The sequence below is a fragment of the Poecilia formosa genome, unplaced genomic scaffold, assembly GCF_000485575.1.
Source record: "Poecilia formosa unplaced genomic scaffold, Poecilia_formosa-5.1.2 Scaffold6, whole genome shotgun sequence".
Lineage (NCBI taxonomy): Eukaryota > Metazoa > Chordata > Actinopteri > Cyprinodontiformes > Poeciliidae > Poecilia > Poecilia formosa.
In genome coordinates, this window is record NW_006799945.1 from 2,942,538 (window position 1) to 2,959,846 (window position 17,309).

General features: G+C 38.6%; 1 protein-coding gene across 2 annotated transcripts; it reads right to left on the minus strand.

Annotated features, from left to right (window-relative positions):
- Positions 1-542: 542 nt before the first annotated feature.
- On the minus strand, positions 543-15,975 carry osbp2a (oxysterol binding protein 2a). 2 transcript variants are annotated; one of them, XM_007567423.2, is made up of 14 exons: positions 15,474-15,975; positions 14,177-14,382; positions 10,522-10,772; positions 10,216-10,384; positions 8,591-8,711; positions 7,796-7,862; positions 7,032-7,169; positions 6,686-6,931; positions 6,439-6,559; positions 6,045-6,148; positions 5,847-5,942; positions 5,002-5,186; positions 4,689-4,909; positions 543-4,038 (listed from the first exon to the last, which is right to left on the minus strand). In XM_007567423.2, exons 1-14 carry the CDS (start codon positions 15,632-15,634, stop codon positions 3,896-3,898), a joined length of 2,229 nt encoding a protein of 742 aa, XP_007567485.1. In that variant the 5' UTR covers positions 15,635-15,975; the 3' UTR covers positions 543-3,895. The 2 variants fall into 2 exon arrangements, with proteins under 2 accessions (XP_007567485.1, XP_016534799.1); XM_016679313.1 differs by lacking the exon at positions 15,474-15,975 and having other exon boundaries at positions 10,522-10,740; positions 14,177-14,294.
- Positions 15,976-17,309: the final 1,334 nt, after the last annotated feature.

The following is a 17,309-nucleotide window of genomic DNA, read 5'->3' on the forward strand; positions in this document are numbered from 1 at the left end:
GAGAATTTCCTGTTAATAGCACCTGTAGAAATATAGCTACTTAGAAAATTAAAGCAACACATCCTGCATCAATTTCCCCTGCAGTATATTATATAGTGTAAAGGAAAGGGATTTAACTATGTCAGTATTACAGGCGAAGATAAATATACAATGCCTGTAAAAGAAATAAAAGTAACATTAAATTATATACAAAACAGTGCATCACTATAAGCCGTCTCAACATACAGGTCATAATTTAAAATGCTTAAAATGACAAATTACACATAAATACTTTAATAACATTACTCTTAAAATGATGCTTTTCTTAACTGTTAAAAAAAACAAGCATTTGTCAGTTTTTTTAATAGTATTTTTATTTGATTTGGAAAATTGAAACTTTCTGAGGTAATTGGGCACAAAAGGTGAATTTACATCATGTTTCATTGGCAATCCACAAACACTTAGCAAGGTTAGAAGGCTGCTCACTAGTACAAAAGTGCATTTGCACTCTGAAACCATGCATAGCTACTGTGTGTGCTGCGAAGAAAACCTCTGGATTCTGCACAGTATTACAGCAGATCAAGAAGACCTTGTGCTTTATTTGAACAGGATTTCATACATGATTTAGAATAATATGACATACAGCATCTAAATCTCTTACATTCATAATTCAGTCTCTGCAACATCTCATTAGCTGTGTTTGGTTTCGACTAGTCAAAACCAGGAGATGGAGTGTTTAAGCATGGATATTCAAGCATTGCCAAACATTTTACAGTGATTTAGCTGATGAGCTTCTACTTCTACAGTGTTGTTACCAATTACTGGCAAAAACTAACCGGACTGCTATATATGTGAACCATGCCCTATTATTGTACACAGTAAGGTATAAATACACAGAAGTATTAGATATGGAGGGTATTTATTATGGATGTCCATGTGCCTATTAGCAACTAATCCACCACTCATCTAATGGAAATCTATACTAATTTGACATAGTAGTGCTTTTTTGTACTTAAGTAGCTGTTCATATTGCATTATTGCTGACATTTAGCATTTTAATAAAGCAACAACAAAAAAATCATTTACATATTCACATATGATATACATATCCGTCATGAATATCTAGATTTCTTAAACTTTGTTTAGGGAAAATATTTAACATTAATATTCTAAACTGAACTTTGTTACCCAAAACAATCACCTGAATGCATTCTGTATAAGTCTGCACATAATAAACATCTGTATAAAACTTTTTTCTGTTTCTAGGTCAGACTTACTATAGATGAGTCTTTTGTTACATGCTCTAATTAAGGCTAGAATTATCATTAAGCACCAATATATATTCTCATTGTGTGCGAACCTGAAGGATGAACTGATTTCTGCATCAGAGAAACTCCTAAAATTGAGTCTTCACATATTTTCAGGTATGTACTTTAGAGTTGTCCAAGTATTTATGTGGTTTAAATGTTTTAGATTCCATTAAAAGGAAACTGAGGATTTTTCCTCATGGCTCTGAAACCATTTCTCAACTAAAGAGTTTTTCTGACCTTGTTGACGCAGGAAATAAAATCATCTTGCTTCCAATAGTTGCTTGCTTTTAAGGAGTTTATGTTCCAGCCTGAGAAGTAAGAAAAGTTTCCACAGAAATTCATTGTTCATGCATCCAATTTTCGTTTTATTTACTGTTGATTAAGGGGGAAAAAAATACAAAACATAAGGCATAAGGCCCACATAGTCACAGCTGCATTTAAACCACAACACAGATTCCAGCATCCAAATATTAGGAATAAAAAGTGCTAGATTTTAGTAAACATTTAATCTTGAATAGACATTCTGCCCATAAATTGTCAAAATTTGGGTTAAGCCCATCTCAATTGACAGTGTCAGATGCAAAAATGTAAACATTTGACCTAAACAGAAGGGACTAATTTATATTCCTCTAAAGACCAAATGAGACAGAGGTAAAAGAAGGTTTAACATTATCATCATATTTTTCACCTAATATTAGAATTTGTGGTAGACAGGAAGCAGAATGCGAGTGCTGTGGAAAAAAGTATTTACCCTAAAATCTAGAAGGCTCTCAAATCAGTCGAGATTCCCAGTTTCCAGTTCCAATTTCTGACACAATTGTAATTTAACTATGATTTACAAGTAATACGGTAATCATTTATCAATTTAATAAATCAGGCCAGGTTTAGAATTTGATAGAAAAAAAAAAAGGAACTAATGAAAAAAATCTAATTATTCTTGTCAATAACCTAATCTAAAGAAGTGACCTCTCAAACACCCTACTGGTGAAAAATCGCACATCTCTATCAGTTTTGCCAAACGTGATTTAGACTAGTCTATGAATTATTGCATTTGTTCCCACATAAAGATGTTGCAAGCTTGATGGGATGGGATTTGTTAAAAGGTGCTCAGTATCTGTCCTACGGCGCAAACACTGTTGGGAACTGGCTCTTCACATCCTGATTAATCAGATCGGATTATTCCACTAGTTTCATCTGAGATGATGTGCTTTATTAAAAAACATTCCAGCAGACTTTAATGTTTCTTTAAAGTGCTTTCATGTTCAATTTGCCTATCAACTAAACCCCTTACAGAGTGTTTGGTTCACAAAAGCAGTCTACCTCGACAAAACAACTCATTTATAGATCATATAGGCTAAAAAAAATAATCATGGATTATGAATTGAGCTGTTCTCCCTCATCATTAAGTTTAATAGGGCAGTTTCATCTAGAAAGTTAAGCCATCTGTGCTTTTAAGGGCTTTAAACGCTTGTAACTTTTTTTCTGCTTGAGTTGTGTGACGTTATTAAGCTTAATCTGTGATGGTGGTATGAATCACCTGAGCTCTCAGGAAATGGTTGGAATATTTTCATAAATTGTGTATTTTGTTTTAAAAAAAAATAAAAGAAAATGGTACTTTGTAGAAGATAATATGTAGACAGATGACAAAAAAATGCAAGCTTTTGCTGTGAAATTGTAGATTTGTACAAATTAGGGACATTTCTGAAACACTTGTACAGTTTAGCCTTTTACTGGAATGACTAATGCTTTGGAAATTGCTCAAATTAGATTAGACACCCAAATGGGTCAAAAATCAAAGTCGTCTTCTCTTATACTCTGTTAGATGTACAAAAATCTTCACTTTGCCGTTTCCGACATCCAAGATTAGCACTAATTTACACTAATACTGCAGCTTTCATTTCGTCATGACTCAATAAAACTCCTTTAGTTCAGTCATACATGATCTCTGGGGTTTTGCATTGATCTGTTTTTGAAGGGAACTAGCTTAGAAGTGTTAAACTGACAGTTTCTCTCACTCATCTCAACGAAACGAGGTCCTTGTTTTTAGAGGCCACTCTGGGTTCAGCTTGTGCTGCAGGGTACTGTTGTGCAATTTTGAAAAAACACTCTAGCACAAAACAACAAAGAATGTGAAGGATCAGTAAATCATGCTCTGCTGAGACAACTTCACAGCACAGAAGAAGGCTTTTGTCCCACTCTTTCAAAGACTGATATCCTCCATCTCTGATTAGAGCAGGACATTTGGTGCTTGTACACCCAGGCAGCTCCACGCCACCGGGATCGTCTATGTACACTCAGTTAGGTGTGTTTTGTGCTGAAGTTAGTTCTGTGTAAACTAAAGTCCACTCACACTCGCAGACAGGCACACAGAACTTGAACTGCTCACATAAAAAGTTCTGCAGAGCATGGAAGCGTATATCAACCGAAGCCATGCATCCTGGTAGAACAGCTGTAACAGGGAGGGAACACATATACACAGGAAGTAGAAGCTGGATGTTTTGTGCTTTAGAAGCTGAGAGGAGTTAGCTATCTCACCCACTGCCACCTGCTCATCTAAGCCCACCTAACCCCTCTACCGGAAAAAAAAACAAAAAACTACCAGACTCCTAGAAGATCTCAGGACAGTGACTCCAGTCTTGTCTCTCTTTAGCTTCCCAGTAGCCGCCTCTGTACATGCACATTGCTTCTCCTGTGTTTTCGTCTGTTCTCATCTCAAACCACACTGGCTGGTAACTTTCCACCTCTTGCCCTGAAAGCAAAGGTAAACAACTGTGAGAAAGAGAAAGCTTGATATTGCTGTTTCCTCCAAAATATAAATGTTGTGAACACAAAGTCAATGTGAAGTTCATGATTTTTAAAGTCCTTAGTCCCATTTTATCACTAGGAATCTGCAATAAAAGTCCATAATTTGTAATAAGTAAGAAGCTCGAGTCTCAATTTTATTTACATCTGAACTTTGACTGGGCCATTCCAACGCATGTATATACACCTCAATCTAAACTTCCGCTGTATCTCTGACAGCATGTTTAAAACTACGGTTCCTCCTGCAGTCTCAAATCCTTTATTTATTTATCCATCTACCCCTCATCACCAACTTCTCTTTCCCTACTCCAGAAAAGCCTCTCCACAGCATAATGCTGCCACCACCATGATTCACTGTGGAGAGAAATGTAGAGAGATTGTCTTTCTATTAAAGGAGTGAACTGTGCTACGGGAGATGCTGAAAGATTTTAAATATTGTTTTATAACCTAACTGTGGTAATACTCTTCTTTACTGAGGTCAAGTTCCCAAAAGGTAGACTTTGTTTGCTAATCAGGTGACTTCTGCAGTTGCACTGGGGTATCAGAGTAAAAGGAACCAAACACAAATGTTATGGTTTCTAGGGTCCAAGTACTCACCTTCCTCCAGGGCCTGATTAGCTTGCGCCTCCCTTCTTTTCCTCTCCATCCTCTGGTGGTCCTCAAGCCGCTGCTTCTCGATGTTCGCCTCGTCCCACAAGCCCGCCTCCATCAGCCGCTGGTCCGGTCGCAGACGGCTGTCGGTTGGGGCAACGCCGTCCTCCGGCTCGTTCAAGGTCAGTGCCAGGGCGGAGAAATAGTGCATGTTCTCTGCATTGTCTCTGAGAAGAGATGCAGAAAAGAAGAGTCTTCAAATGTGTGCTCAAACAGTCATGTAGATTAGGGAGCAAAGTTTTAGATTTCAGAAACCCACGGAAGAGGGTATTTTTTCCACAGGAGTTTGGGCTGAAGAGTCTGATACACAGTTTTTTGTTTGCCTTCAGAGCCTCCACATCCCCGGCTGCTTTCCACTATTTTTGCGCTTTCCATTTTGTCATCCCAGGTCCCTGACAGGATGTAATGGGCTGTTCCCTCTCCGTCCTCCACCACGCCGGTCACCTGGAGAACGAGAAGAAAGAAGCATGAACAAGATCTGGCTACACTGGACTGCTTAAAAGTCTGGAAAAGTACATTTATGTTTATTTTTTGGCTGGGAAAAAAATAAATATGCATCTCATTGTGATAAATATCAAGTGTACCATCAATCAAATCTTGTCTTTTATTCCTTCCTTCTTTGACTTTTTCTTTATCCCTCGTCTTTCCTCCCTCTCTCTCTTTAGTTAAATGCAGAAATCATTTTGTAGCAAGTCATTATTCAAAGTTCTTCAAATAGTTGTAGATGCTGATGGCTTTAGGCAGGATAGATTTTCTGTACCTGTCTTTGTTTCAGCAGCTCTGAAAAGGCCTCTGACAGTTTTTTTAAAGAGGATTCTTGTTAATATGAGGAAGGTCTGTAACATTCCTCATATAAAGAACCCTTTATCAATCACAAAAATCCTTTCTTTGCTGTTCTTTCCTTCATTTGTGGTCTTTCAATCTTTCCTGGTCCTTACTTCTTTCCTTATGCCTGGAACTCAAAACCTGATGCAGAGTGTAGAAAATTGTTTTATATTGACTTGGAAAATATGCAGGAACCACATTTAGATGCATTTTCTGCTTTGTATCAAAACTGCTGGCTACTTCATGTTTAGTGACTCCTTGTCTGTAGCTGAAACGTACTTTTCGTGGAACTTCCCTGGAGAAGTAGCTGTATGGAGAGAATTTGAGACGGCAGGTGTCCTTCGTGGTGGTGTTCATAATGTCAATTTCTCCAGACTGACATGTGGACAGGAAGAGGAAGAGATGCATCAGATATAATATGGAAGAGCTTCCGCTTTACTTCTTCAGTTGTGATTTCTCTCATAAGCCGAAACCCACCTGATCGATCCACAGTTTCCCTACAATGATGTTGTGCACGGTGGAAGTCACTTTGCTCCACACGTAATGGTTTCCACTTGAGTGGAACTGCAGGTGAATGTTACCTGTGGTGAACACCAAACCACCATCAGTCTGGATTCTTTTGTAGAATAAATGTGGCTAATGTTTAACACAGCATCTTATTGGCACCTTTGGAAAACTTTATAAAAATACATCTATAACATGAACATTAACTTTAAGCCAAATCAATGAAAAACAGTTTGTTAAAGAAATCTGTGACCGATTCCGTCTCTTAATATTTTTGCCAAGAGGAACACAGCGCATCTTCTATAACATTTTACAAGATTGGGGTAAATAGAAGGTGCTGCTTTATTTGCTGCTAACTGCTGCTTACCTAACGGCACGACAGAAATATATTTCCCACGAAACTTGCTATCAATAGTTATGTACTGCCACAAAGTCCATCCTCGCTCTGACACCACATGGTGGGCCGCAGCTGGTGGATGATGGCTGACCTGAGATTGAACGGTATCAGTGAAACTCATTAACTGTTGAGCTATCACATCATTTGAATACTCAGATGGATAAACTAAATGTGCGGTGACAGAAAGTCACAATGGATGGCTGTGTTTATGTCTTGCCTGCTCAGAAATGGAGCGATAGCCGTACTCCTCCCGTCGGTCCAGCTCGTAAGTCTCCCCCAGCAGAGGGTTGAAGGGCTTGGCGGTTCGATGGACTGTGGTTGAGTAGGAAGAGACGGAAAAGGCGGCCACGAGGCACATCTGCTCCAGGGACGAGTCGCAGCGAGCCGCCCGGTCCAGCAGCTCGCTGTACTCCAAATCCTCCGTCAGGCGCTGCAGCATCGACAGCGGCTCGTTGAAGTTTACCTGCAAGAAGGCATGCCATTTGAAGAAAGTCACCTCTAGAGTATCAAAAGAAGAGCCTGCTTCCTAATTCTAAAATGTGCAAAATAGTGTTTTGATTTACAGGCATGGGAATCTTGGATAGGTCCTTTCCAATACAGTTTTTCATGATGCTCCACAAGTTGAGGGAGTAGTTTGGTTTGTCGGGGATACGATTGCGTCTTGTTCTTCGTAGCTGCATCTGGTTTGTGCCTGAGGTGTCCTTTAAATAACAAAAAAAATATACATATTTTACATAAGAACTCCCTCTTGAATTTTTTTCACAACCTTGTCAACATCAATATATTTATTTGGATTTTATGGGACAAAACTGACATGAAGTAGTTAATAATAGTGAAGGGACAGGCTAACTATAGCTAGTAAAAGTCTAAAAAACTTTGGTTTAAATTTGTATTCAGCCTCTTTTACTGCGATACTCAAAAGTAAAATTAAGTAACAGAATGTATCAGAATCTGTTGAGAGGAAATTTATTAGTTGTGCACTCTTGACCACTGTTAACGTAAAGCTATAAGAGCTCCTGTTTACAGAGTACAATAAACCATGTAGTATACATATTAAACATGCTTAAGAAGGTGCTCATCAATATTTATCTTTTTGGACTGAATACAAAAGGCTACGAGTAGGTGTTAAACATGGTGGTGGCGGCATCAAGCTGTGGAAACGGTTTTCTTCAGCAAAAACAAGAAAGCTAGTCAGAGTTGATGGGAAGGCGGATATTTGCATTCATAACATGACAAAATGTGAACTAGTTAAAAAGGTAAAAATACTTTTACACATTAAAATAAAGAGACACGTTTGACATTCAGTGTTACTATAGTTTGGACTTACACTTTCATTGTGAGTCCAGTCATTGGGCATTCCTCCACTCATCATACTCTGGTTACTGCCTGAGCGCCTAAAATAAGGCAGTGGGACAGAAAGGTAATACTAGTTACCAGAGACATGCAGTGAGAATAAAACTCAAAATAGAATATTATATTTCATAATTGGAACATTTAGTTTTAGCAGCTTTTAAATATGTTCCAATCAACTGCATGCCGTTCAACAATATATTAGCAAAAACAAAAAATTAAATATTTAACATTCTGTCAAACTTTTTTTTTTTCTTGTTTTGGGCCGATTTTTTTTTTTTATATATAAAATGAAATTTATGATTTTACTTATATTTGTATACAAAGTCCATGCGTCTTTCCTCTGTTGTAAAAATCTTCTTTGCCTTCATTTTTAAAAACTTGGCTGCTTTAATGGAGATAATCACCAATGACTACAGTCATCCTGGACTAGTTCAATTCTAAATGTATTTTTTGTATTTTTCCTGATCATTTTCAGTATTTTCAGTGCATAGAAGAGGAGCTCAGCACTGCCCTCTACCAGTGCAGCATGATACTTCCTGCCTCACCCTGCACATTTCACTGTGCATTTATAGTTTATCAGAAAGACTAAATATGTCACATATTCATTAAATATGTTAGACAGACATCAGCATGTGTAGCATATGTGTAGATGACAGGTGAGGCACTGCTTCACCTACATCACCTGACTGCATGTCAAGGTCTGTTACTGTAGCTAAAGCACAGCTCTAGCTGAAGTCATTGCCGAACTGCTGAACGTGATGCTCCCTACTTGTGTTGGATATTTCCAGTGGTAGTCACAGTTATGAATGAAGGGGCATCCTCCATGGCATCAAAGAACTCCGCTTCTTCATTTTCATCACTCGCATCCCCCTCTTGAGACCGCTCCACACCTGCAGGAGCAAACGTGGGACAGGTTAGCATAAAAGGGTTCAATGTCCAAGGATTGTCAGTTAGTATTTTGCAAAAATTGTTTATAATAGAGACTGCTGGTACATTTTGCTGTCAAAGCATGAGCTCTAAATTGTTTTGGGTTAATATTGCGATTAAAATGTTGAATCATGAGAAATGTCGGAAGATAATTACTGAGAGAGTTCTCTTTAGTGTTTATTGTAAACAATTTGAAGCTAGCAGGACTGTGGATGTGGAACATTTAAAATAGAAAGTAATAGTGGCTTTATTTAATCAAACAACTGTGTGTAGCTTGGTAAGGGTCAGTGTCAGGGTACTGCAGAAAAAAAAAAAAAAAATTGGCTTAAAAGTTTGGCTTACCTGTAAATTTAACTTATCAGAATTATCTGTACTTTATCATAATTAAATTGTATAGACAGGTAAGTCAACCAAAAGTAAAATAGTTTTAAGTGCAGCTTTTTTGTACAGTTTTAAACAAGTTTTTTACCTGAAATGCTTGAAAAAAGAATTTATGCATATTGACAATCACTGGACCAAAACAGATTTCAGTCAATTTAAATTAGGCCACAGTTAAAGTCTCAGCTTGCTGGAAATTATTGAAATATACTCTAAAGAAAGTTATGAAAACAACACTTTTTAACTATAATAAAGCATCCCTGTTTTCACCACATGATTCCATGTGATATTGTTGATACAATAAGAAAATAATTCAATTTATGTAAGAAACTTTAGTAGGACTCTGCATGTTTAGTTGGAACTTATAATGATGGTCGATATGTTGATTATTTACTCAGAACATATAAAGGCATTCACTTTGTTCTGATCGGGAACAGAACAAAAGTAATGATGAAATAATAATATAATCAAATCAGAGAGTTGTAATTTGTAGATTTTAACATATGATAGGAATCGAAGCTTTATCAAACGTGTCTCATTCAATAACATAAAACCAAGTATTGCAGTTACTTGGTTAAGTTATACAAGATAGTTTTTACATCAACATAGTATCCCATCAGCTTCAACATAAAGCATGTTAAAATTAACATCTAAAAACTTTTCAATACTTTAAACCACCAAGTAAAACAAAAGTGTGACCAGTGAAAGAGGAAAAACATTTAAATGAGACTTTGGTTTTGTTTTTGTTCCTGAAAATGAGTTGAAAGTAATTATGTAAATGCATTTTTAACAAATTGATTGAACTAACACCTATAATAGACTAGAGATAATACACTAGAGATTGTTATTTAAGGGGTGGCAATATGTAAAATCAAGTTCTTTAAGTGTGGAATAAAGATTATTCATGTTTCAGGTAGATTTTTAAGGATTTATTAAAATTAGATGACTTGAATGTAATTCAACTCTTCTTCAACAATCTGTTCTTTGTCAAACCAAATCAGCAGCTATAAGTAGCAGTATTCTTACACACACTTTGCACATCGTAGGTACTAGATGTTCATCTATGTGGCGATGGCAGCGATGTCTCACCTGTATATGAGGTGGGATTCTCCCTCCACGCTCTCTCCAGGCTGTTGTGCTGTTTGGCTAACTGTTCAATGGTCTCCTCCAGATGGTGGCGCTGTTCTCTCTCATAGTGCAGAGCCTTCTGCCACCGCCGGCTGTGAGATTCCGCCACATCCAAAAAGTCCCGACAAGCCTGAGGTGTGAACACAACAAACCTCAAAGCACATGGCGAACTCCGAGGCCTCGCTACAGTCTCCCTCACTAAGAGACATCGGCAGCTAATCAGTTTTAGTCTTTGCACCAGCAGAGGTATGAGCTGTGTGAACTCACATTGATCATAGCATTAGAGGTGATGCGGAAGAGGGTGGCTCGCTCATTAACGGCTTTCACTTTGTCCGTGCCTTCGGTGGGCCCACGCAGGTCTTCAAGTTCGCTGAGGGAGCGCTGGAGAGCGGCGCCGTGCTTTCCGATCAGCTCATTACAGGTGCTCAGATCCTCCAACTTGGTGGCCAGGGACTGCAGCGCTCCTTGGGTGAGGGCACGGTCCTCCTGAGGCACAGGGGTTTCATCTCCTGAGTCATCTTCACACAGAGACACCAGTGTAGCAGTTTAAAAACTGACCGATTCAAAATATGTCTGAACAATCTGTGTGTTAATGATGAGATTCCAGATTGGAGCAGACAGCACAGTCGTCTGTCATGAGACAGACTAACAAAAGATCCTTTAAATGCTCTAAACACAGAATGAGACGAGTTAATGGGAAACGGATGGGAAAGGATAATAGCACTTCACACCCTGATCTCTAAACAACCCATCTTCCAAAATATCGGAAAGCTGTGAATGAACACTGTTGCCTTGGAAACGTGGGCATATGCAATCAGGAGGCAAGGCTATTTTTAGATGGAGAGAGAAAAAAGGATGACGCATTACCCCTTTTCCTCCTCTCTTCTCTCTCTCTCTTCCTTTGGCTGGCATGAGCCGAGCTGCGAGTCTTTAGTCCTTTCAGAGCGTTTCAAGGAGACTGGATTGATTACTAAGCATTACAAGGCATATTTACAATATAGTGTTTCATTCTCCTTGAACTTTTGAACATTTTGTCACGTTACAACCACAAACTTCAAAATGTTTCATCTGGATTTTATCTGATAGAGCCATACAAAGTGGCATATCATTTTCAAGTGGAAGGACAATAGTGGTTTTTGTGATTATTTACTCAAAAAAAAATAATTACATTACAGTCTCTTGGATACCCCCAAGTAGTAACCAGACTCCACTTTTCTGTAATTTGATCTCAGTTTAACTCTTTCATGAAAGCCAAAAATTTTTATAGGAAAAAATGAGTAAACAAGCAGCATAGTGACCTCAACGTCTGGAGGAAAAGGAACATATCACACTGACAATCCTGGTAGAAAGCCTGTTGGAGGCTGCAGAGGACAGGGGTGGAAGTTTGCCTTTCAATAGGATCAGACAAAATCCAAACAAGAATCTATTACAAGACTGGGACATTGGTGTTTACTGAGCCTCTTGGTCTATTTCGCATTTAATATAAATGAACGCTTCAGTTTTTAGATATTTTATCCATAAAAAAATGAAAAGCTTCTGTTTTCAGTGTCTATTCCACTGCCAAATTATAATAATTTGAGTTAGTTTGTCACATAAAATCTCACCAAAATACACTAGTTTATGGTAGTTACGCAACACAATGCAGAGAAGTGCAAGAGGGGCACATACTTCTGAATGAAAACAGCTTTTAATTTAGTTTAACAACTTAAAAATTTATATCTGCTATAATCTAATGTAGTGCTGCTCCTGTTACTTAAAATATAGAAATTTGAGATTACCACTGATTAGGTTACTTTAAAAATATGTTGTTTTTTTTTTTGCCTTGGATTATTAAAAAAAAAATAAAAAAATAAAAGAGAGCAAAAGTATGAAAAGTCCTATCATTGAAATAATGCATCCTATAAACATACACAATGTAATAAAATGTTTCTAGGTCAAAACTTTCTCTGCTAAACAAAACACTGCATGATAAATCCCAGGAAACGTAAGTGCATAGTTTGATTCTAGGCCATTGTAGTTCGGTGTACGAGTTCAAAAGCATGGAGACAAACTACCAAACCCTATTAAAGGGGGAAGAAAAAAAAAAAAAACACACACACACACACACAATCAGGGCAAACTGGATTAGTGAAGTCCCTGGAGAAAAATGATTAAAAATAAGAGTGAAAAATATTTCAAGCTGTAATGGTTCCATGACCCACATCTAGCAGATTTCTGCTGCTCAAGGTGGTAAGAAATCGAGTTCTCTGAGGCCATCTGCCATCCAACATGTTCATGTGGAGATGCAAAACCATTAAGCTCATCCTGGAACTGTGATGGATGTGTAGGGGAATGACACACAGGGCTGGTGAGTGCAGCAATGGGTTGTTTTTTCCACATAAGAGTCACAGGAGAGCCTGAGAGCAAATGGTGACTCATAGTTAAATCACAAGAAGACACCCACAGGTGATAAAGGGAGCGTCATAACGGACATGGAGTGGGAGGAGAATCAATCTGTGCATTTGCAGAGCACAACACGCCTATTTTTACAGACTCACAAATGCAAAGCTCGTGTGTGCTTACCATGTGACAGATATCACACAATAGGTGCCTCACTTCTTCTGTGAGCTCCACTTAATTACTGCTGTTCTGATCCTTCCAGCCAATTAATCTGCTCTGGGACTGAGCCCTGCAGCTGCTTATGGAAGGGTAATCTGTAATCACCTCACCAAAACGCACCAGGATTTGCACCCCTGCTTACCGTAGAGCCAGATAAAATGAGCATCCACTAAGCCGTTCAAAATTGAAAACAGAAAACAAAGCATATTGTGATTTCTGAACTGTCTGTGACCTCAGATGGGATCCAGAACTAGGTTTACAAATCAGGCTGTAACAACCGACACAAAAACCAAATCTTCAAGTAAAACATTGATTTGCATCTTGCAGGTACAACCCTTTCCTACAACACTGAAGAGTGCTGTAGGAAAGGAATCAATGCCCCTTCTTGAGGCATTGATTTGTGCAACTGCTGCATTTAGCAGCCTACTTTTTAAACCGACTGTCATTTTGACACCATTAAACCTGGCTCTACCCACACAACGGTGAAACTAAATTAATTCAACAATAAGACACTCGTGTGGGGCAATAAAAGAATCACAAATTAAACCCCCCCAAAAAACATGAAGACCATAAGATCTACCTGGAATCATATTCTGCTGAATATACTTAAAAAAAACAAACATCTTACTTACAAGGCGACACTCATTGAAAAAGATGCACTCCTATCTCCTTAAGGTCCGTGAGTGGAAAAATATTTCAATGAAAGCCTCTCACACATGCCTGCTATGCCTCTCCCTCTCTCTTTCCTTTTTTTTCTTTACCACTCCTGCTACCGGAGGAGGAGGAGGAGGAGTCAGGAGAGGAAGGTCATTTCATTCAGCACTCACTGCCACACTGAAGGAGACAGGGTGGGAGATAGGCTGCAGAGTGGAGGGGGAGGCGGTGGTTGCACATCTATATGATTTTTTTTATTTGACTTGTATTCCAAATGAAGAGTTAATAAATTCAGTATTTTCTCATTTGATTCACATCCCATTCGTTTTAATATTATATGACATATAATCATGTTCGTAGCAAAAGAAAATTTTATTTCAAAAGAAATATCCTTTTGCCTTTAATTGGTCTCGTCACAGATAGTTTGGTAACACTGCCCCCTGATGTTCAGATGTTGAAATTACACTTCAAATGCTGAAATACAGGCTTCTGAGAAAGTGGGTTAGTTATCAGAACTGTATTGCTTCTTTAAAAAGACTGCTTTATAGGTCAGGCAGTCTGTATTAACACAGAATAAAAAAATAATACAATAATATTTCCAAAATGATTACATTTTATCACAATATATTGGTGAAGATGTATCAAATAGGGGGAAAAAAATTAGTCTTACCTGAGTGATGCACCAGGAGCGTGGCATTAGCCTTTGCTTGTTGCAGGGCTGACACCCATCTCTGACACTCTCCCTCAGATGTGGCCTTCAGATGGTAGGTTCGGCCTCCGCTGGTTAACACGAAGTGACAGGTGTCACCCACCTCGATGTGAGCTTTCGCCAGGGGAATGGTGCCTCTGCAAGTGTGCGCCATCTCTGCCTGAGTCCTGATGGAAAAACAACTCAGACTGAGATGTTAATAGAAGTTGTATGAAAGAAGAACAAAAATAAAAGTTGTCTCTGCAAAACAGACATATTTCTAAAATCTTATCTGTTGTCTTGATAGTATTACTAGCTCGGCACCTCCCTGATTACCCGTGTCACATTCCTCGAGGGAACTACAAATGGAGCTATTGCAACTATTATCTCAGTGTACCGTTTTTGTTTCCAATGAAATAACTCTAGATCTGTTTTCTCTTTTGTGTCCAAGTTCTGTCCTCTCAACACCAACTTAGTCGCAGCAGATGTATACTTTTTTTCCTGTCAAAAGGGAGAGGTTTCTTCCTACAGTCACCACATGCTTCCTTAGATGGATAACCTAACTTACAAGTAACTTGCATTATTGAAAATGTTATCAAATTTTATTTATTTATAACTGAATCTGAATATGTCAGTATATTTGGATGACTTCAGAGATTTACCATATAATGCTTTGCCTACAACTTTGCGAAGTTTTCATTCAGTTGATTTGTTTAAGAAGCAGTTGAAGACTAATTTGTTAAATCTGGATTTCAACTGGTTTTATGCAGTAAGATTTTAAATGCTTTTGCGTTTATATGCATCTTCTGTCTGAGCTCATTACGATTATAAAGCACCTGTAGTTTTTCACCTGTGAAAGATGCTAAATGAAACAAGTCTATTTACTTCTAATCTTAGGTGTCATGTTTTCATTGGATGAAGATATAATTCGGTGTGTAAATAATCTTTGAAATGTGTTTCACTTTGTGATTTCAGATACTGAAATAAATGAACTTTTCAATAATATTCTGACTGTGCAGTCACATTAAATAAAAATTGTTTTATGGAAGGATGCCACCCCAGTTGAGGTAGTAGTTCCTTTTTTGTGTTTTGGGGACAATTTGGGACTCTAATTCAGTCAGAAAAGACTAAAAGTTTGATTTTATATCCCCCCCAATAATCACAAAAAAAACAAAACTGTATGACATCATCTTTACAAATATGGTGTTAATAATTCCGTTTTCTAACTGAAGAAACACCGTGTCTATTGGGTGGAGCCCTAACCGTTAGAAACCGTTACCTGTAATAGGACAGCAGGCCGTTGCTGAGGACGAACCAGCGCCGCTGGTAGCCCTTCAGGTAGTTGGTCCATTTGAAGAGCCAGCCCTTGTGGGTGTCCAGACAAGGCAGGTGGAGCCCCGGGAGAGTCGGGGAGGGCAAGCTCTTCACCAGCTCGTTCATCTGTCCCCTCTAGGCTGTCCGCGTCCCTCCGGCGGGATGGACGGAGAGACGGTGCAGCTGGTGTAGAGTTGTAAACAGCTGTACCTTTAGCTAGCAGCAGCACGCAGACTGTAGTGTGCCGTTAGCCTGCAGTTGTTTCTGTGCGTCCATGTGAAGTGACGCGGACCTATTTTAAAAATGGTCACTCTGGTATTTTTTAGATAAGGAAATACTGAACCACAAATACTGCACTGTAATGCACTGCTAATAAAGCCCGTAAACGCTGGAGAAGGGAGAACAAGATGACGTCCTTATTACAGGATTGTAGCTTATGGATGCACATTTCCCCTTCTCTCCCTCGCTGTATGTGTATGCGCGCGTGCGTGTGAGTTTGTGTGTGTTTGTGCACGCGCTTGACATATGGAGCTTTCTGAGCTGTGTGAAGCCGACACCCCACCCACGTCAAAAAAATCCAGCAAATACTCTGAATGGTTAGTGCTCCGTTTGTGCCGTTAAAATGTTCGTTTGTGCAGTTTTGGTTTCTGAGATATTAAAAATTATTTTTTAGGTCAGCCAGAGTTCACCATCCCCCCCATATTGCTCCAAAACAAACCAAAGTGGGCTACTTCGTTAGTGCCGTTAAAACTATCGTTTGTGCAGCCTTCCCTTATGAGATATTAAAAGTTATAATTTTGGCCGATGACTTCACTAGCCGCCCCAATTTTGCTCCAAACATCAACATTTTTGCTTTACCTCCGTTATGTCGCAGCCACAAACTGGTATGTAGTGTGGACCACAATGTCACCCAAGGATAATATTATACAAATGACTAAATCTGATTTTACTTTATTTGGCGTTTTCAGAGTTTAAGATTCAGCCGATCACATTCACCCAATTAGGGCGAATCTTACTCGAACCTTAATGATTATGCCACGACTTATAGTCCCTTTCTACAAAAATATTGCAACCTCAATTGCATAAAAACGACACCGAAAACAAGACTTACGTGACAGGAGTGTGGTGGAAGACAACCAACGAAGAACTAAAACAGGAAGTACAGCCTGCAGCAGGTGAAATTAATTGTCCCCTAATTGGGTGAATGTGATCGGCTGAATCTTAAACTCTGAAAGCACCAAATAAAGTAAAATCAGATTTAGTTATTTGGGTGACATTGTGGTCCACACTACATACCAGTTGGTGGCGGCGACATAACAGCTGTAAAAGCAAAAAAAATTATTTTTGGAGCAAAATGGGGGCGGCTGGTGACGTCATCGGCCAAAATTATAACTTTTAATATCTCAAAAACGAAAACTGCACAAATAAAAATTTTAACGGCACAAACCTGCACAAACGGAGCACTAACGAAGTAGCCCGCTTTGGTTTGTTTTGGAGCAATATGGGGGGATGGTGAACTCTGGATGACCTAAAAAATTATTTTTAATATCTCAGAAACCAAAACTGCACAAACGGAGCACTAACCATTCAGACTATGTGCTGGATGTTTTGACGTGGGTGAGGTGTCGGCTGCTGTGATGTACAAAATAGATGCTCAAGGCAAGGCAAGTTTATTTGTATTGCACATTTCAGCAAAAAGACAGTGTTTTACATGGGAAGATTGAGCAACAAACAAAAACATTACATTGGAGTGGGATATTAAAATATTAATCACGTTCCAGTTATCATTAATTAAATTAAA